A 20729-nucleotide genomic window follows, 5' to 3' on the forward strand; every position below is an offset into this window, starting at 1 on the left:
AAATGGTTTTGATTATATTAAACTAAAAAGTTTCTGTACAAACAAAAACAATGTAGCCAAAATCAGAAGGGAAACAACAAATTGGGAAAAAATCTTTATAACGAAAAACTCTGACAGGGGTCTAATCACTCAAATATACAAGGAGTTAAAGCAATTGTATAAAAATTCAAGCCATTCCCCAATTGATAAATGGGCAAGAGACATGAATAGGCAATTTTCAGGTAAAGAAATCAAAAGTATCAATAAGCACATGAGAAAGTGTTCCAAATCTCTAATAATTAGAGAAATGCAAATCAAAACAACTCTGAGGTATCACCTCACACCTAGCAGATTGGCTAAAATGAAAGAAGGGGAGAGTAATGAATGCTGGAGGGGATGTGGCAAAATGGGGACATTAATGCATTGCTGGTGGAGCTGTGAACTGATCCAGCCATTCTGGCTGGCAATTTGGAATCAGGCTCAAAGGGCTATAAAAGACTGCCTGCCCTTTGATCCAGCCATACCATTGCTGGGTTTGTACCCCAAAGAGATCATAGATAAACAGACTTGTACGAAAATATTCATAGCTGCTCTTTTTGTGATGGCAACAAATTGGAAAAGGAGGGTATGTCCTTCAATTGGGGAATGGCTGAACAAACTGTGGTATATGCGGGTGATGGAATACTATTGTGCTAAAAGGAATAAACTGGAGAAGTTCCAGGCGAACTGGAGAGACCTCCGGGAACTGATGCAGAGCGAAAGGAGCAGAGCCAGAAGAACATTGTACACAGAGACTGACATTCTGTGGTAAAATCGAATGTAATGGACCTCTGTACCAGCAGCAATGCAATGACCCAGGACAACTCTGAGGGATTTATGGTAAAGATGCTACCCACATTCAGAGGAAGGACTGCAGGAGAGGAAACATATAAGAAAAACAACTGCTTGAACGCATGGGTCCGGGTGGACGTGATTGAGGGTGTGGACTCGAAACTACCACACCAATGCAACTACCAACAATTTGGAAATTGGTCTTGATCAAGGACACATGACAAAACTAGTGGAAATGCGCATTGGCCATGGGTAGGGGGGGCGTGGGGAGGTTGAAGGGGAAAGGAGGAGCATGAATCATGTAACCATGTTAAAAATGAATATTAATAAATGTTAAAAAAAAACAAAAAAAACAGCAGGACTCAAAGTGTGGTCCTCACCCCTTGGGAGAGCCAAAACTCTTCTCATAAATATACTAATACATTCTTTGCCTATTGTAATATTTCTCCCTAAAATACCCTATTATTTATATTATACCTATTATATACTTTTATATTTATTATATAATATAAATACCCTTTATTCCCTTTTCCAATTTCTTCTCTGTGTGAGGCCCAATTTTTTTCATATACTTCAACCAAAAGAATAGATCACAGCAGTTAATATGCAGAAGCAGATAGGGGAATCCAAGTTGTCTTCAATAAGCCAGATACACTAAAGCAATTTGCAAAAATATGTAAAGTAATGTCACTCTTCTCACTAAATTTTTTTTGTTTTAGAAAATATAGTTATTTTTTTAAAATGTTATTTGTTGTTTATTGTATTTATTGTTATTTTTCATGAATTAAAAATAAACATTTATTGGTTTTCATTTCCATTGTAGCAAATATCAATAGATTTTGCCAATATAATTAAAAGCTCCTTGGGTGGGTATCCTTAATCATTTTAAAAAGTGTCAAGAGGTCCTAAAACCAAAAAAGTTCAAGAATTGCTAGCCTAATGAGAAACAGATATAGCTTCAGTCCCCCTTCTTCCTTCTCAGCACAAATGTAGCTCTGGAATAATGTGGTATAGTTGGGTGTTAGAGGAAATGAATTTGAACCCAATCACTTTTCTGCTATGTGAATCCATCATTTTTTTTAACCCTTACCTTCTTCTGCCTGAGAACCAATACTGTGTAGCAGAAGACTGGTAAGGGCTAGGCAGTGGGGGTTAGGTGACTTGCCCAGGGTCACACATCTAGGAATTGTCTGTGGCCATATTTGAACCCAGGACCTCCCATCTCTAGGCCTGGCTCTCAGTCTACTGAGCCACCCTGCTGCCCCCCGAATCCATTATTTATATGTTACCCCTTGGACAAGCAACTTAAACTCTCTAGTCCTCAGTTTTCTCATCTGCAAAATGAGAGTGCTAGATGAGCTAACTGACCACGAAGATCTCTTCCAGATATAAAACCATGACCCTATGAATAAATGATGATGATGACGATGATGGTAGTGGTGGCGGTGACCAGCAAGGGGAAGTATTGTGAAGTATCAGAATCTGCTCCCACGGGGGCAGCTGGGTAGCTCAGTGGATTGAGAGCCAGGCCTAGAGACAGGAGGTCCTAGGTTCACATCCGGCCTCAGACACTTCCCAGCTGTGTGACCCTGGGCAAGTCACTTGACCCCCATTGCCTACCCTTACCAATCTTCCACCTATAAGTCAATACACAGAAGTTAAGGGTTTAAAAATTTAAAAAAAAAATAGAATCTGCTCCCAGGACAGGATTTCAAGGACCAGAGGAAGAAAGGGTCAGTGCCCATGTCATTACTGCTCCTACTCCCACTCTGGCTCAGGTCTTGGGAGAAAGAGGTGGGCAAGAGGAATATGTACTCTCCTATGAAGTCTTGAAGATATTGCACCCTCAGATAACTGCCTCTCCCCCTTCCCCTCACCTTACTACCCCCAGGCTCCCACTCATTGCTCCTATTGGCCTGGAACTAAAGGGTCACCACCTGGAATCTGCATCCTGGGAAGACCCTCTAGCAGGAGGGATTGTCCTCTCATCAAGCCTGAGGCCACTATGAAAGAAAGACCCCCTTCCTCCTGATGAAGGGGCCCCCTTCAATCAGCTCCTCTCAGCCATGAGCTGGGAAGGGGCCTGGGTCTACTTGCAGCCTAGCTCCAAGCTCACCCTTGCCCTAAAGGAGTTCAGAGGTCAGCTAAGACGTGTGCTGACCAGAGGCCAGGGCCTCTCTAGAGCATTTCTTGCTTCTTTACCTAGAAATTACCTGCCATTAGGACTGGAATCCTATACCTATTTTGATCTGGGATCTCTGGGGTAGAAGAGAGCACACTAGATTTTAAGGATGCAGGGAGCATAACCTCTTCTCTGACAGTAGGAACCCCACTTTGTTCTCCCCAGCCAGATCACCTTCGTTTTAACAATTAAAGCTTAGACCAGAGGGAACTCAGAAAGAGAGAAAGCAAGAAGGAAGAAGGAAACAGACCAGAAGAACCAGGAAAGAAAAGAATGAGGAGAGACAAGTTGGTGACAAATTCAGAAAAGAGGTCAGAGAAGTAGAAGGGGAAGAATGGGTGCGCATGGCCCCATACATACACAGTGCGTTGGTGAGCCTCTGCGGCTGGTGATAGTGAACCATGGCCACACACAGCGTGTTCAGAGCCACAACACAGAGGACAATCCAGTAGAAAGTCTGGGCTTTCACCATGCGGCGGATGAAGAAGCGAAACATCTTCTCTTTCCTTCGGAAATAGGAAGAGCTGTCATTTTTCCCACTCTTCAGACTAGCTCGAGCAAATGGAGAACCTGGCCACAGAAAAAGCCATGGAACAGTCAGTGTGCATCCCCAGGCAGTTATTACCTACCCCTGCACCCCTCTTTAGTCTATTCCCTCTTTTGGCTCTGATGGGCTATGTTCTAGTCTCTTCTATCTCTGACAGTTCTAAGGTCCCTACCAGCTATAACATCCGATATTTTAAGGTCTCTCCCAGCTCTAATGGGCTATTTTCTAAGGTCCCTTCTAGCTATGATATGATCATCTAAGATCTGACAGGCTATGTTCTAAAGGTCTCTTGCAGCTGTTATATTAGAGCCTAAGAATTCTTGCAGCTGTGACACTAAATTGTAAGGTCCCTTCCAGGTCCAACAGGGTTTTAGGGTCTCTTTGAGCTCTGACTCTATATGCTCTAAGGGTCTCTTCTATCTCTGACAGGCTATGTTTAAGGTCCCTTCCAGGTGTGATATTCAATGTTCTAAAGTCTCTTCTAGCTCCAATGGGCTATGTTCTAAGATCTTGTCCAGATCTGGCTGTATTTTAAAGTCTTCTATATATCTTCTAGGTTATGTTCTAAGGTCTCTTCCATTCTCTTCCAGACAATTTATGTTCTCTCCTTTTTCTGCTCTGACACTTTATGTGTCTAAGCATCTCCAGCATCTCTGAGGGGCTATATTCTAAGGTCTTTTCCAGCTGTGACATTTAATGTTCTAAGGTTTCTTCCAGCTCCAAAGGGCTGTTCTTTGGTCTCATCCAATTCTTATGGGCCGTGTTCTATAGTCTCTTCTGTCTTTGACAGGTTATATTATAAAGTCTCTTCTAGACAGGTTATGTTCTAAGGTCTCTTATAGATGTGACACTTTATGTTCCAAGGATCTCTTCTGTCTCTGACAGGCTGTGTTTTAAGGTCCCTTCCCTCTGTGACACTTGTTCAGTTCCAATGGGCTATGTTCTAAGGTCTCTTGAAGTTGCAGCATTCTATGTTTTGAGTTCTCATGTAATTGTGACAGCCTGCATTCTAAGGTTCCTTCTAGTGTTCATTTTCTGTGTTCTAAGGCCCCTTCAGTTCTCACATTCTAGGAGTTTATTCTTTTTTCTTTTTAATGTTTCCCTAGTTACATGATTCTGTGTTCTAAGGCCCCTTCAGTTCTCACATTCTAGGAGTTTATTCTTTTTCTTTTTAATTTTTTCCTGGTTACATGATTCTTGTTGTCTCCTTCCCCTCTTCCCTCCCCATTTCCAGAGTTGACAAGTAATTCCACTGGGTTATACATATATAGGAGTTTATTCTTTTTTATTTATAATTTATTTATACCCTTACCTTCCATCTTAGAATCAATACTTTGTACAGGTTCCAAGGCAGAAGAGTGGTAAAGGCTAGGCAATGGGGGTTAAATGACTTGCCCAGGGTCACACAGCTAGGAAGTATCTGAGGCCATATTTGAACCCAGGACCTCCTGCTCTAGGCCTGGCTCTCAATCCACTGAGCCACCCAGCTGCTCCTTATAGCAGTTTATTCTTAACAGATATATATTTCAGTTCACATGGACATCCATCTGAAGCCACATATATTTCACTACCTTATCATATCAATACACCTGAGTGATTGAGACTCAAGAGCCATATCCAAGCTTCAAGCTGTCTTCTCATCTTCAACTTTCTATTCCCCCAAGGCCCCACTCTAGTCTCTTTCTCCTCACTTTTTACCTGGATTAGTAAAACAGCCTTGGACCTGGCCAATTACCTCTTCCCTCTCCCCATCAAGAATAGGCTTCCAGAATAATTTTCATAAAGTCCAGCATGGACCATGTCACTCTTCTAATCCAGAACGTGTTGTGGCTCTCAACTGCCTACAAGATAAAGTCCAAACTTCTTGGTCTGACATTCAAAGCTCTACCAACCTTATTTTCCATTCTCTCTATCTAGCCAAGTGCTTCCTGTTGCCTATGCACAATTTGCTCATTCCCGCATTGCTTTCATGTCTTTTTACTGTCTACCTAAATGCCTTCCCTCTCCTCAACTCCCCTCAGCACCTTCGGCTGCACCAGAAAAGTGCTGTCGCTAAGCCAGGAGGAGCTCTGGGGCTCAAGTCAGAAATCCCTAGGCTAAGTTGCCAAATGGCTGTTTATTGAGCAAACTTATGCACCATATGCAAATTCAGTGCTGAGAGGAAGTTGGGTGGGGGGAGAACTTGGAGCAACCCAGTCAGAAGAAGACTGGAAAATTACTCCATTCCAATCAAAGACAGACAATCAGAGGCTTTCACACACAGCAGTGGCATCACACTGTTTTTATCTCTTTATGCCTGGCCGTCAGAAAAAGAAACAGAAACTGAGAAGCGGAACTTGGAAAAGCAGCTGGGGGGGCCTTTCCTCAAAAGGCTAGAAACAGGAAATGGATGCCCCAATGAAGGGAATTTAAGCCTGTAATAAAATAAAATTTACCTGGCTCTTTGACACTGAGCTGCTTTGAATCCCTTAAGCCCTGGCACTAGAATCCAAGATGGGCATCCACTCTGGCAAAGCTTTCTGCTAAAAGTCTCAAGATTGGGGCTGTTTGAGTTAGAGAGCGTCCACTAGAAGTCTGAGATGAAAACTAGGATTCCATGAAGCACGGAATGGTAATAGTTAACTATTAGTGGGAAGGGTACCTATTTGACGTAGGGGTTTCTAATCATTTAAACCTTGCTCTGAATTATAATCTATTTAACCATAATGTTTATGCTCATACTAAAAAATTATGCTTAATTGTTTTAATAAAACATCATGATTTTATAGAAAAAGCAAAAATGGAGTGAACAGGTGCTGAACTCTTTGCCTTGGCTGACCACACCTAATGGAAAGACAAACTGTTTATATAAGGAAGGCGTGACCAAGGCAACTCTGCCCAACTATTAGCAATTTATGACGAGATGACCTTTCCTTACCATTAGCAGGAACTATGTACATAATATTAATGACATGTGAAGTATTTGTGAGGTTATAAAATTGTATGATAGGAAGCATGGCTGAGGGGGTGAGCCTGGCATTTGGGCAGGTTTGAAATGTACATTGGACTTGGCATAGAATTGGTAGAGACCTGGGGGAGCCTCTTGAGAGCCAGACCTTCATTTTGCTTGTTGTTGTTCAGCCCTTTTCAGTCATGTCTGACTTTTCATGACCCCATTAGGGGTTTTCTTGGCAAAGATACTTGGCAAAGAAAAAGGAGTGGTTTGCCATTTCCTTCTCCAGCTCATTTGACAGATGAGGAAACTGAGTCTCGGAGAAGTTAATTGACTCACCTAAGGTCATACCACTAGTAAGTATCCCAAGACCAGCTTTAAACCTTGATCTTCCTGGTGCCTATTCCAAACTCCTGGATCCTAAACCATTTTATTTCTTGGTGTTTTAAGCTCTGCTTGTGAGATCTAATGCTACATAACTTCAAACGTGGTAGGAGGTCCCAGCTTTGAAAGGAGAAAAGTAAAGGGATTGGTTCTGGGCATCAGCAGGGGCATCTTCCTGCTTAGTCCATCCCCAGGGTTTGTGGCAAGGACAAGTCTGGAGTCTCCTTGGAGCAAGAAGTAAAAGACCAGCACTTTCCCCATGAGTAAGGCCTGGCTTGAGACTGTGGACCATACAGGACTGACATCACATTTGGAAACTTGGTTCCTTAGGAGACAGATATTCCAGCCTTTACTGTGGACTCAGAAACTATATTCCCTTGTTGCTTTTCAGTCTGGTCCATTTCTTCATGATCCCTTTGGGGATTTTCTTGGCTGGGTCTGCCATTTCATTCTCCAGCTCATTTTAAAAGAAACTGAGGCAAACAAGGTTAAATGACTTGCCCAGGATCACACAGTCAGTAAGTGTCTGAGGTTGGATTTGAACTCAAGTCTTCCTGACTCCAGGCCTTGGCATTCTATCCATAGGTGCCCTCTCTCTAGTCTCTGTAACTCAATGTTTTCTATGCTCAAGGCCTTGTTTTATTTTACCCTTTCTCTGAATAAACTCAAAATTCTTTTTGAAAAAAAAAGTGTATCTCAGATGAGCCAAGAGGAAGAAGCAAACAGAGGAGAGTCCAGGAAAGGTAGAGAATGGGATGTTCCAGGGGCCATAATCTCCCTTGGTTTTCTACAAGTTGTCCCTCTTGGCACAGCTAATCAATTTCCAAGTCCTATTGATTCTCCCTGTGAAATGTCTCTCAGATCTTGTTTCCTCTTTTTTTTGCTTACAGCCACCATCTGATTATAGGTTTTCATTTCCACCTATCTGGACTAATGAAATAACTTCCTATATAACAGATCTTTCCTGTCTCCACTCTCTGCTCTCTCCAATTCATACTTCATTGCACTGCAGGAATAATTTTCCTGAAGCATAAAATTAGTTCATGTCACTCTTCTAACCAAAAATCTTCAGGGGTTTTCCATGCCTGAAGCACAAGTCTGACTACTTCACACCCCGGTTCAGAGATGTGCAGTGGCTCCCAATTGCCTCTAGAACAAAATACAAATTCCTGAGTCTGATACTTCAGGCTCTTCAAAATTGGATTCCAATCTATTCCTGAAAACTTATTTCATAACTTCCTTTCTAACTCTTCTTCAAATTTGGCATACCATCTTTCATCTTGAACTTGAGGGTGTTCTCAGAAGTTATTTTCCCATTTCTAGAATGGACTCCTTTCCTACTTTCACCTGATAGAATTCTTATTTTCCTTCAAGGCTCAATCCAAGCACTATCTTGACAAAAGTTTTCCCTCATCCTCTCCTTTTTTGGTGCTCTCTCACTCCTTAAATTACTTAGTATTTATTTATCTGTACGTAGTATAAACACCTGCCCCCTCCCATTAGAATATAAGCTCCCTGAGGGCAAGGACTGTACCATTTTTGTCATGGAATCCCCAGATGCCCAGCATGGTGCCTTGGATTAAGCAGAGCTAGGCATTCAGAGATGGACGCAATCAGAAACCATCCTTTCTTTCCCACCTTACCTCATGTCACTCCCCTCCATATAGTCTCTGCTCTGGCCAGACTGTCCTCAGAAATGTTCCCTAAGCTAAGGATGTCCTTCCTCCCTGGCCTTGCCTGTGGAATTCCAACTCAAGTGGTAACTCTCTTCCAGGCTTGTGTCCCTTGATGGCAATGGTCTTCTCCATGGAACATTTTTTATCTCTCTTTTTTACTCATAATAAAATGTTATGTATTCTGTCTAATCTCTGTGTTATTATCTTTCCTTATTAGACTACATGCTCTATAAGACTAGGGCCCAAAGTCTTGCCTAAAACTGAAATTTCTCATAGTCCCCTGGCATGGTCCTCTGTACCCAACAGGTACTTAATAATATGTTTGCTGAATGAAGGAAGGAACAGCTCTTAGAAGGAAGGGAACCTCTCACGAAGAGTGTCTGGTGCATCCCTGGTGGTGTCATCAATCCCAGTGATATTCATTTCTGACTGGGATGCTTTTTATCACACTTTATCTGAACTGCAGGGCCAGGTGACCAGGAAGATGAACAATCCCTGAAAGTTATCCCTACAGACCAATGAAAGGATCAGCGTCAATGACACTGAGCAGTTGCTTGGCTGACCATCCATCTCCCTAATGGAGCCCCGAGCTGCTCACTGTGGGCAAGCAGGATCTTCCTGAAGGTTTTGTTTGACATTCTGGTCCTCCTGTGAGGATGAGCTTTCAGGAAGCCCTCCCTTGATGGGGGTATTGGTCCAAATCTGATAGATATTCCTCCGAGTCAAGTAAAGGGGAGCTGGAGTCAGCCTGAACCCTGCAGGGCTGGCCATGGCTGTCTCCACGGGCTCTTCTCTTGCCAACATATGTGAAGGATGCTGGACTCACCAACAGAACAAAGGTCTGCGAAGCGATCGTCTCCCTCTTCTGCATGGATCAGGTCATTTTTACTCTTCTTGGTGGCTGCCCTCTTCAGCACTGCTTTAAACAAAGTAGAAATAAGAGAAACAGGTCCAGTGAGCAGCACAGCAAGGGAACATCCCAAGCCCCTAGTCACCATCATCAAGTCAGTCGACAAGTATCTCTTCAGAGTTTACAATGCACCAGTCAACTTTACTTAGGCTGGGTTAGAATGTCAGCCTCACAGACCAAGCCTGAGGGTCAAAGCTTGTCCCTAGGCCTCAACCTCCTACTTCTTTCTCATGAATGCATCTTTGTTTTCAACAGTGAGCACATCTCAGGCCAGGGGTCTCCTGGCCTTGGAGTACTGGATTTAGAGTTTGAATCACAGTCCTTTTATTTATTAGCTGAGAGCCAGTGGGCTAGTCACTTGAACTTTCTGGAGCTCAGTTTTCCCATCTATAACGGGAGGGAGTTGAGAATAACATGATTGTGGGAACAAACATCTTGGGGTCCCTTGGGATAGAGAAAAATAAACAAGAAAGCCACCTACCATCCAAAGGAGACTTCTCATCTGCATTCTTGTCCTCCTCTGCCAACATGACTTCCTCTGGATGGGGAGACAGCAACACTGAACCCTGAAGCAAATCCTTTGGCCCCCACTAGACAAGCCCATTCCTGACTCTCCCTCACTATCCCACCACAGCCCAAGATGGTAGTCCCTGATCTCCTTTGACCAACAAGACCTCCTCTGGAAGGGGAGACAGCAACACTAAACTCTGGAGCAAACCCTCTGGTCCCCATTAAACGAGCCCATTCCTGACCCTCCTTCACCATCCCACCGCAGCCCAAGATGGAAGCTCCTGACCCGGTGCCAGACAGTAAGCTTCTTACCAGCCTTAAAGATCCACTCCAAGTAACCATTAAGCTCCCGTTCAATCTGCTGCTGCCTGCGGAGCTTCAGAAAGGCCCTGCGATTTTCTACCCTTTCTCGCTCTTTGGCAAATTCCCTGAGGGTGAGATCAAGGGAAGGGTAGTGGTTAAACCAAGCTGGCTGGGTCTTAAAACAGCTCCCCAGGACGAATAATATCCATGCATAATCACTAGGGCAGCTAAATGGTACAAGGTATCCAGTGCCCTGACCAGAGTCAGGAAGACTCATCTTCCTGAGTTCAAATTTGGCCTCAGACATTTTACTAGTTGGGTGACCCTGGGCAAGTCATTTAATGCTTTTTGCCTCAGTTTCTTCATCTGTAAAATGAGCTGGAGAAGGAAATGGCAAGTCACTCCAATATCTTTGCCAAGAAAATCTCAAATAGGGTCATGAAGAGTTGGATACCATTGAACAACAACAAACATCCCAGAGAGGTGGGAGATGACAAAGGCTGAAGTATTATATACATAGATCATATGCGGTGAGATTATGGACCTGGAGATAGAAAGGATTCCAGAAACCATCAAATCCACTCTCTCTTTTTACAAATGAGGAAACTGAAGATTAGGGAGCTTAAATGACTTGCCCAAGGTCACAGAGATAGTATCAGAGACAGGATTTGAACCCAGAGACAATGCTCTTTCCACAAAACCACTCAGTTTGTTGGTTGAGCGGTTGTGGTTTGGTTCCTCTGTTGTTACCTAGTTAGCTACTGGGTCCTAAGAGAGAGGGAGAGAGCCAGGAATCAAGAGAGGAAGAAGGAAAGAGATATGTAAGATAAGGAAGAGATATGTGAGATAAGGAGATATTTGAGATAAGGAGATATTTGAGATAAGAAGGAGATATATGTGAGATAAGGAGATATGTGAGATAAGAGGGAGATATGTGAGATATGAAAGGGATGTGTGAGAGAAGAAAATTTGTGAAAAATGTAGAAAAATGCCCCAGGGAAATATAAGAAAGGCAAGATAGCTAAAGAGCAAGAAGATGTTTGGGATGGTGGGGAGATGGGCAGGAATGATGGGATTTCAAAGGCTCTGGGGCTGCCTTCCCTTTGAAGTTACTATGATCCCCACTTACACATGAGGACCTTTGAGGCCCAGATAAATAGACTACTTAAAGGACACTACTGGAAGGCACATAGACCTCTTTCTACCTCCTACCATAGCCACCTCAAAGGCCCTGGGCTTGGTGTCCAGCACTCTCACACCCTCCTGGGGAGAATAAAGGCTGCTTGATCTTCTGGTTTTGGGGCAGGAGTGGGCTAAGAGCCCCAGGTCATGTCCTGGCTGCTGAAGTCTGTCTGGTCAGTCTCTCTGGGGAGGAAGGGCTGCCTCTCTCTAGCCAGAACCAGGAAAGAAAGCTCCATATCTGAACCTATCGAGCCTTCTGAATCCCAGGGTAAGAGAAGGCTTAAGATTTACGTAGCATCCCTTGGAAGTTCCAAGGAAGGTTGGAGTGGGGCAGGAGGAAGGAAGAAGATGTGCCTGCTGGAAACAGAGGTGCCATAGACATATACTGACCCCTGAACTCAGAGTCAGAGTGGCCTCTGACTTAGCTCTAGAATAAAGAGGACATCCGGGCCAGAATGACTATTATTCCCAGCCACAGACCAAAGACTGAATAGTCACCTGCCCAAGTCACTTACTCACTCCTGACTGACTAATTCCTAAACACTGGCCACAGAGCCTCAAACCTAGGCTCATACCTAACCTTAACCCTCAGCACATGTTTATCTCTAAGCACAGTGAGGAATCATGGTTACAGGTTCAGAGCTAGAAGACATCTCCTTAGAGGCCACTAAATCTAACACCTCATTCAGAAGATGGGGAAACTCGGGCAGAGAGAAGTTAAGTGATTTGTCCAATAAGTATCTGAGGCAGAACTTGAACTCAGACCTTTCTGATTCCAAGTCCAAATTTCTATCCACCACTCTTTGCCGTCTTCCTTGGGGTCAGAGATCAGGAGTCAGTCTGATGCCAGATCTAGGTGGTCACACACCTCAGCAGAATAGATTTGATCCAATTAGACCTTTAATTTGCTGTCTGGAGATCTTCCCCTCCCCATGGCTTCACTGGCATTTGTTGCTTCTCCCCTGAGCCCCAAATGATACAATATCTCCTAAAGGGAAAAGGAGAGGCCAGTGAAAACACTGCCCTTTTAGTCCCTTTATACAAGAAGAGGTCTGATTCCTGTCCCTTCAACATCTCCCTCAAGGATGGGAGGGATCCCTCTGGGGTTGGGGCAGGGGGCAGCCTGGGGACTGCTGTCCATAGTTCTCCCCTCCAGACTGCACTCCAGATTTCCTTTAGAATACCCCAGAAACCTCTTCATCCTAGAAGCTCCCTCAATCCCAGGAATTGACACACTGGAGGTACCCTCCATCCCTGGAGCCTCTCTCTCCAATTGGAATCTCCATTTAAGGAGGGAGGACAGATATGCCATCTCATTCTTCTTCAGGCTTCTCTCCAGGCTTTCTGAATCATCTTCTGCCATCCCACACTGCCCCAGGTCATCATCTGCTTGCCACTCTTCTACCTTTTCAACTTCTTTTTATATGTTGTCTTCCCCCATTAGAATATAAGCTCCTGGGGGGTGGGGCAAGTATGGTCCTTCTTTCTCTTTGCATTTGTTTTCCCAGAACTTTATACAAGGTCTGGCACATAGCAAGTGTTCAATAAATGTTTGTTGACTAGAAGAGCACAATTTGTCATCTTAAAATTATACTTGAAAACTCAATTGCCCACAGCCTGGCCTTTGACTCAGGACCAGGGCAAAAAAACCAGAGAGCTTGGCTGTATCTCTCCTTCCATGAAGTCACTTCCACCTTGAGCACCTCAGTTTCTCCATCTGTAAAGTGTGTTTAACAATAACTACTCCCTTCTACTTTTTCCTGGAAGCCCCAAGGATTAATGAGAAAATGTCTGTGGGGCCTGGAGAGTAAAGAAGAAAGATGCTATATCAGTTCAAAGCATGATCCTTCCCTGGGCTTTGAAGCCCAGACATCAGAGCATCAGACCTCCTGCAGGCAGCGGGTACCAGGGCACCGTGCTGTGGGCCCTTTATGCCAGCCTCAGACTGCAGGAGACCCAGGCTGTTCTTGCTCCTGAGATAATCGTGTTTCATCAGCTTACAAGTATGCATGCTTGCAGTGACCTTCTAGGGTCTGTATCTAATCTCTCCTCTGAGAGGAACTTCCAAGCATAGCTCAAAGATTTTTCTACCCAGGGGAGAGATTACAAAATGACCGCCATCCAGATGTGCACAGCAACAGTGGATCTGTGGGCAGAGACTGAGATAAGAGCCCCTGGAAGAAGCCTCCAATAGCTCTCCCTTCCTCAGTCTCTCTAGGGTACCTGGAACTGGTCCAAGACTCAGTTTCCCCTTCGAGATAACAAGGACTTAGACACTCGTTATATGGATTGCCATGATTCTGCAAGCTCTAACCCCTTCCTGCAAGAAGGGGTGGGAGTGGGATCTCCTAGTGTGCAGAACTGGCTATAACCCATTGGGGCAGTGAAAAGACAATTGCATTTAGTCAGAAAACCTGAGTTCAAATCTTGGATCTGTCATTTACTATCTTGTTTGACCCTCTCTAGGACTTCAGTTTTCTCATCTTAAACTAGATGATGTCAAAGATTTCCTGTCTATGGTCAGATGAACTAACCTGGTTCAAGTGAACATTCATCTTCAAACCTCCCTGATTCAAGATCCCCAAGAGAAGACGAACTTCCTCAGGATAGATTACAACTCCAGAAATGCCCCACAGATCAGGAGGCATGCAACTAGGGAATGGCCTGAAGAATTTGGAATTGGTATAAGCCATGTCTCTATCGTTCTGGCTTTTAGAAACAAACTTCCCTCAACCTCATTTCTATTTGTCTACTTGAGCCAAGTGGATGGCAGCCCAGGCACCATCAGAGTCGTCATAAAGTCTGAAAGGTCAGCAAGGCCAGGAGGGAAGTGAGATCAAATTGGGCACTATGTTTATCCCACTCTCTAAGCCCCCATCTACACAGCACAGTGGGGTCTTGGAAGTGGTCTGATTACACAGGCTACAAATGCAGGCCAGGTGCCCATTCTTTCAAGTCTCTCCCCTAGTAGAGGAGGACTTACAAATAGGTCCAGCCTCCAGGAATTCGTTTTTTGGACCCCAAGGAAAAAAGAGAAGGCTCTGACTCTGAGCCTCTGATAGTCAACATCTGGAGAATATGGTTTGGTTTCATCATTCACTGTCCCCCTTACCCTCAACTCCATCCCTACCAGAGGAGAGCCTAACTAGTTCTGTTTGCCACAGCATAATGCATGGTGGAGGGAGATCACAGATCTGGAAGGCAGAAGGGAATGAGTGAGTTTATGAGTCTGGAATACAGAGAGGAATAGCTGGGGGCTCTGTGGCTCTGGAGAACAGAGGGGAAGAGCTGGGTGGGGGGAAAGAATGTGGCTCTGGGAGACAGAAGTGTCCAAGGATAGAGATGAGAAACAGTGTTCAAAGCCAAGGGAAAGGAAAGGAGGGGAAGGAAAGGGGGAGAAAGGATAAGGGGAGGGCAAAGGAGGGAGCTAAGAGTGCTTACTGCGTGGGCCTAGTCTCCACTGAGACTGTGAAATCACAGTTCCCGGTGCAAGGCATTAAATATTAATTCATTATTAAATATTAATGGATGACATGAGCCCTGCAGTGCCTGAATGAACAGCACAGGAGTCTCCGGGGGTGCAAATCCAGGCCACTGTGGGGCCTTCAGTTGCCCTGTTTTTAGGCCTCCTTCCAGGCTTAGTGTAGGGAGGAAAGAGTTAAGGAGAACTGTGGGGAACCTCATCCTCCCTTCAAGCCTGTGAGCTTTAAAAGCTTTTAGATGTCTCAGGCACTTTGCAAATCATAGGGCTGGTGTTAGAACCTCAGGCACTAATGTGACATTTGTGTCTCTTGCCTGATTCCAAGTCTCCCCCGAGCTCTCAACTTCCTGACCTTACGTGGTCCCATCTTACCCAGAGAGCATCTTGGGACATGAGGTAACGGTTTCCCATCTTACCCTGAGAGCACTCCCAGAACCAGGTTGAGCATGAAGAAAGATCCAATGATGATGAGAGGGATGAAATAAAGCCAGTTCCAGGTATTCCCCGCTGCATCATTAGTCTAGAAGTAACAGGAAAGGAAGAAGAAATTGGAGACTGAAAAGCCACTCGATATTCTTTCCCAAACTATCACACAAACACACGCACACACACATCCCCTCTGCAGAAGGGGATGCTTAATCTTTTTTCTGTCATGGACACCTTTGCCAATCTGGTGAAGCCTATGGTCCTTGTTTCAGAATAGTAGTTTTAAATGCATAAAAAATTCGTAAGTTTACAAAACAAATTATTTACCTTGAAATATAATTATCAAAATATTTTAAAGTTCCCAGACCCCAAATCAAGAACCCCTGCTCTATAAGACCTCCTGTTCCTTAGCAGGACAGATGGTTCACCCTGCTCCTGTGCCTCCCCTCTTCTTCCTTCCCCTGCCTCAGACCTTCCCTGTTCTCGGGATTAGGCAGACAGCTCCAGATCACCCAGGGGAAGACAGTATTCCTATACCTCAACTCGACAGTCCCCCAGTACCCAGGGCAAGAAATACTGTTCACCTTGTCGCTTCCCCTTCTGTTCCATCACTCACCCTAGATCTCCTCATCCCCTAAGGAGACCAACTGCTTACCCTATCCCTGTGCCCCTCACTAGAGGAAGGACGTTGAAAATAAGCCTTGTCTACATCACGAATGTCTGATTAGGGATAGATCAACAATGGCATGTCTGAGTCTCAGCTACTACATGAAAGTAGAAGGAATAAAAGACCTTGGACAGCTCCTACCAACTCCATGCATATGGCAGCTTTGGCAGAATCCTAGGATCCAACACAAGACTTCCATTTCTGTTTGTCTCCTTTTCAGGGGGACAATCAGGTCCTGACCTGGCCAATGAAGGCCCTGAGGACATTGAAGGAAGATGGGGACAGGAAAGCTACTTAATACATGGACACCAGCTCCATGATTTGATTGTTGTATGGGCCTTGTTGTTGCTCAGTCTTGTAGTCATGGTCTCTTCTTCATGGCCCCCTTTCGGGGTTTTCTTGGCAAAGATACTGGAGTTATTTTTCATTTCCTTATCCAGTTCATTTTGCAGATAAGGAAACTGAGACAAATAGGGTTAAGTGATTTGCCCAGGGTCACACAGAGAATATGTGTCTGAATTTGGATTTGAACTTGTGAAGATGAGTCTTCCTGACTTCTGGACTGGCACTCTCCTCCTCTACCCATTTAGGATCTTGAGATTCAGGTGTTCTCCATCCAAACTCCATTTCTTGCTCAAATCCCCAATCCTGACCTCTTTTGTATATTGGGGCCCTGCTTCTGCTTGAATCTAGTCTAGCCTGATCTGATACATCGATCCTGCCCCTAAACCGACAAATTCAAAACTATCTCTTTTCCCTAGTTAGGCCAGACACCCCCAGCCTCTGCCCCCAACTTCTCCCTCAGGAATCATGGTAACCACTTTGCACTAGCCCAGCCTAGCCTGGCCTGGGCTTCTAATGCTGGCCCTGATTCCTGGCATGTTTCACAGCTCCCAGCTGACCTCTCCCCACAACACACACCTGCCCTCCCACTACACATAGCCAGATACACGCGTCCCGGAGCCCTGTGGGGTTGGGGAGTTGCAAGGCTTGCTCAGAGCCGGCTTATGCAGTTCCACACTGGGGGTGGGGCCATCACAGACTTCTCTGGCTATTTTTAGGGGCTGTCTTTTGTTAAAGTTTCTTTGTGAAAATTGGTTCCTTTGGTGGCTGCAGGGAGAGGACAGCCAAGATCCTCATTACCGCCTTTGTCCCTGGCTGTCTCTGTTCCCTCCACCAGGCACGCGATGCCTTTTTCTCGCCAGATCCTGTCATTAGATCATTCCACATGAAAGGCACACTCTCTAAATTAGACCTGCCTAGCATCTGATTTGGGCTTAACACTTCAGAGCTGTCTCTCCAGGGGAAGGGACATCAAGGACCGGAAAGTGGCTGCCCCTCACAGCCTGGTTATGGCATTCAGCACACAGATCGCCCTTTTCCTGCGACAGGTTCAAAATGTCATTTAGCAGATGGATGGATTGAAGGGACTAATACATAACAATGCATGGCACTGTCCATATGCTATTACTTATTGTCTGTGTTATATTGAGCGAGTCACCACTTCTCTGATGGAGCCTCAGTTTCCTCCTCTGACTATAAACTCAATGATTCTAAAATGGCCCAAACCATTTAACCCACGGTACTCCATGTAATTCACAATGCAACAGGTGCCCATGCAACAGGCTCCCAGTGCAACAGGCATCGAATGCATTGGCACCTAATGCATCACAGTCTTTCAGGCAAGATAACTCCCCAATTAGGCTGTTTGCTTGTGCAGCTGAGCTTAGCAAAGCCCTTGAGGGTGTGAGGGCAGAGCCAGGTGGATGGTGTGAGGGATTGAGTGGTGCCCACATGGGCTCTCCTCCAAGGTCCTCCCCCCTGCTACATCACCCACACAGCCCCAGAGCCTTGCCTTGCCCAGTCAGGCCCATAAGGTGAAACAGTTAGAACAAGTCAGATCTGTGAAACTTGTATGGTAAATGCTTCTTCAGATAAGAAACAATACTTCTTTTGTGAGGATACCCACTTCCCCAGTCTCCATCCCAACCTAGACAGTCTCTACCCTAAAGGCATACTGCATAACTTGTTTCTCCCTTCCTCCCTTCCTCCCTTTCTTCGCTCTTTCCCTCTTTTCCTTCCTTCCTTCCTTCCTTCCTTCCTTCCTTCCTTCCTTCCTTCCTTCCTTCCTTCCTCCCTCCCTCCGTTCCTTCCTTCCATACTTTCCAAGGTTTAACTCAGTCATCTCCATAACCTCCTAGATGAAAGCTCTAGAAATCAGTGATTATTTTGTGAAGACGGGCTGACAGGTCTTGGAAGACACAGGACTTGCTCAATGAGATCACACAGGAGATGGAGGAGCCAGTAGGGGCTCTATGATTTTTCTCCCCCCCACCTCACAGAGCTAGAACTCCCTAGCCCTACATTCATAAAGGGAATATAGGTGCCTGGTCTCCCCCTCCACCTTCCTCCCCAACCATTAAGCTCCCATAGCAAAAGCCCTAGTTCTAGATGAGAAGAGGAAGGATAGGGTGAGGGAGCTGAGAGATTCAGAGACTGCTGCATAGAGGCTAATGTTAACCCACAGGTCTCAGAAGCATAGAGAAATACATAGAGAAATATTTTTATTTTATTTATTATCACCAAGCATTTATTAATCACCCACTATGTGTCAGAGAGGCAGTTAGGCAGTTCAATGAATAGAGTGCCTGGAGTAAGAAAGACTCATATTCCTGAGTTCAAATCCAGCCTCAAGCATATCCTAACCGTGTGATCCTGGGCAAGTCACTTAACCCTGTTTGCCCCAGTTTCTTCATCTGTAAAATGAACTAGAGAAGGAAGTGATAAACTACTCCAGGCTCTTTGCCAAGAAAACCCCAAAATGGGGTCACAAAGAGTTAGACAGGATTGAAATTACTGAATAACAACACTATGTGTCAGGCAGGCAATGAGCTCAGCACTGAATATACCAAGACAAAAATCAAATAATCCCTGCTATCAAGGAGCTTACACCCTCTCTATTGTTTGAATAAAGTCTGGCTTCCCCCTATCTCACCTGAGCTGGAAGTACTAGATGCTATTGGTGGGTCTGATCCCACCACTAAAAAGAACAAGAACTTTGACCTGTTCTAGTCCAATCTGGGCAGCTTTGACTCTCCCTAGGCAACCGAGGAGCTGCTCACCATTTTGAGATCCTGGTTTAGCTCACTGCATTTCAGCACTTCCAAGTTGAAGGGACACAGTGGCCTCAACCTCCCCAGCAGCTGGGGGTTATGCACCACCATATCTGCTAAGGAGCTCATGTGCTTCTGGATACTACAAGGGCACTGGGGAGCTGATTCCTAGTATCACCAACAGGTGAAGGGGTTTCTCCCTGTTGGCAAGTGAAAATAAGGAAGCAGTTCCTCCAGGGAAGTAGGTGTGAAATGATAGGCCACCATGCTGTGGGCTGGAAGGGGATGTCACAACCTTACTTTCCTCCTTAGTGTAGCCTGGGAGAAATGTCTGTGAAAGGGGCCAGAGACTGATGCCACAAGAAGTTGCCCAGAGGGGCAGAAAGGTAGCATAATAGAGTGTCAAGCCTGGAGTTGGAAAGAGCTGGATTCAAATCTTGCCTCAGATACTTTCTAGATGTGTGACCCTGGGTGATTCACTTAACCCTGTTTGCCTAGCCCTTGTCCTTCTGTCTTAGAGAGCTGTTACTAGGACAGAAAGTAAGGGTTTAAAAAAAAAAAAAAAGAAGAAGCTACCCAGATCTCTGGGGAGGAACAGGGCAAAAACCTGAATTTCTCCTCAAAGCCAAGCCCAACACAATCAGAGTCCTCAAGCAGTATGGGTTTTAATACCCTCTCAACCATAGACTCCTTGTCTAAGTGGCCCTGGATAGGCCCATAACCTGCCCCAGACCCATCCTTTGTGAGAGCAACAATAACTCTAGAGGCCTGAGTTGAGCATGATGTCAGTCTTAAGCTAGCAGGAATTCTCAGAGGAAGTATCTATTACGTTGGTACCACAGCTACTTCCTCTCTCCCTTTTACCTATCCCCAGTACAGTCTGTCAGCAGAAGGGGGCTGTAAGTGATAGAGTGGGGACAGGGTTAAGCATCATTATGCTCTAGGTTTCCTAAGACAAAGTCTCCGAGGAGCTCAAGCACCAATACATGAGATACAAATCTTGAAAATTCTAGGAATGGCTGAAAACTAAAAATAGGAATAAATAGCTCCAGTAATAAAGAGCCCACCTAGCTCCCAGTTCCAGAGAGACCCTAGGGGGAGGCAGCATATGGTGAGGACCAGGGTGTGGGAGAGGAATAAAACCAAAGGGAGCAAGGAAGCCCAGGCAGAAAGGATGGGAGACCAGGAGAAACCTCCTTAGGAAGCAGCAGAAGCAGTTATCCCAGTAAGAAATAAAGCACCCACTCATGCCCACACCACTGGGCTTGCCTGTCTCAGACTGCTGCTGTTCCTGCCATCAAGGGAGCATGTGCCCTTCCCAAGGCCCACACCAATGGGTTGCTACTGTTGGCATCAAAACATGGAAACCATGAAGTAATACCAGATGGAAAACATCCCACTCACCTACCTTCATCGGTGGAGCTCCTCTCATGCACTGACATTCTGCCTGGTCTCATTCCCTAATGGTTCCAAAGTTCTTACTCCCTCTTACTCTCCCCATCCCTGTGGTACTGAGTCCCAGGCTATCAAAGAGAACCCTCCACCTCTCCTGACTTTGCTCTCATCCCTTAGGGCCTCAACAACATTGATTCCCCCCAAAATCTCC

The 20729-nt window shown here is 45.2% G+C and overlaps 1 protein-coding gene across 1 annotated transcript in view; it reads right to left on the bottom strand.

Annotated features, from left to right (window-relative positions):
• The window catches only part of CACNA1B (calcium voltage-gated channel subunit alpha1 B), a 275653-nt gene that overhangs the window by 175429 nt on the left and 79495 nt on the right, over positions 1-20729 (bottom strand). Inside the window, 5 exon segments of the mRNA XM_044659657.1 lie at positions 3353-3562; positions 9358-9450; positions 9923-9979; positions 10264-10379; positions 15334-15437. Coding sequence (XP_044515592.1) covers positions 3353-3562; positions 9358-9450; positions 9923-9979; positions 10264-10379; positions 15334-15437 — 580 coding nt within the window.

The sequence above is a fragment of the Gracilinanus agilis genome, chromosome 2 (genome assembly GCF_016433145.1).
Source record: "Gracilinanus agilis isolate LMUSP501 chromosome 2, AgileGrace, whole genome shotgun sequence".
Lineage (NCBI taxonomy): Eukaryota > Metazoa > Chordata > Mammalia > Didelphimorphia > Didelphidae > Gracilinanus > Gracilinanus agilis.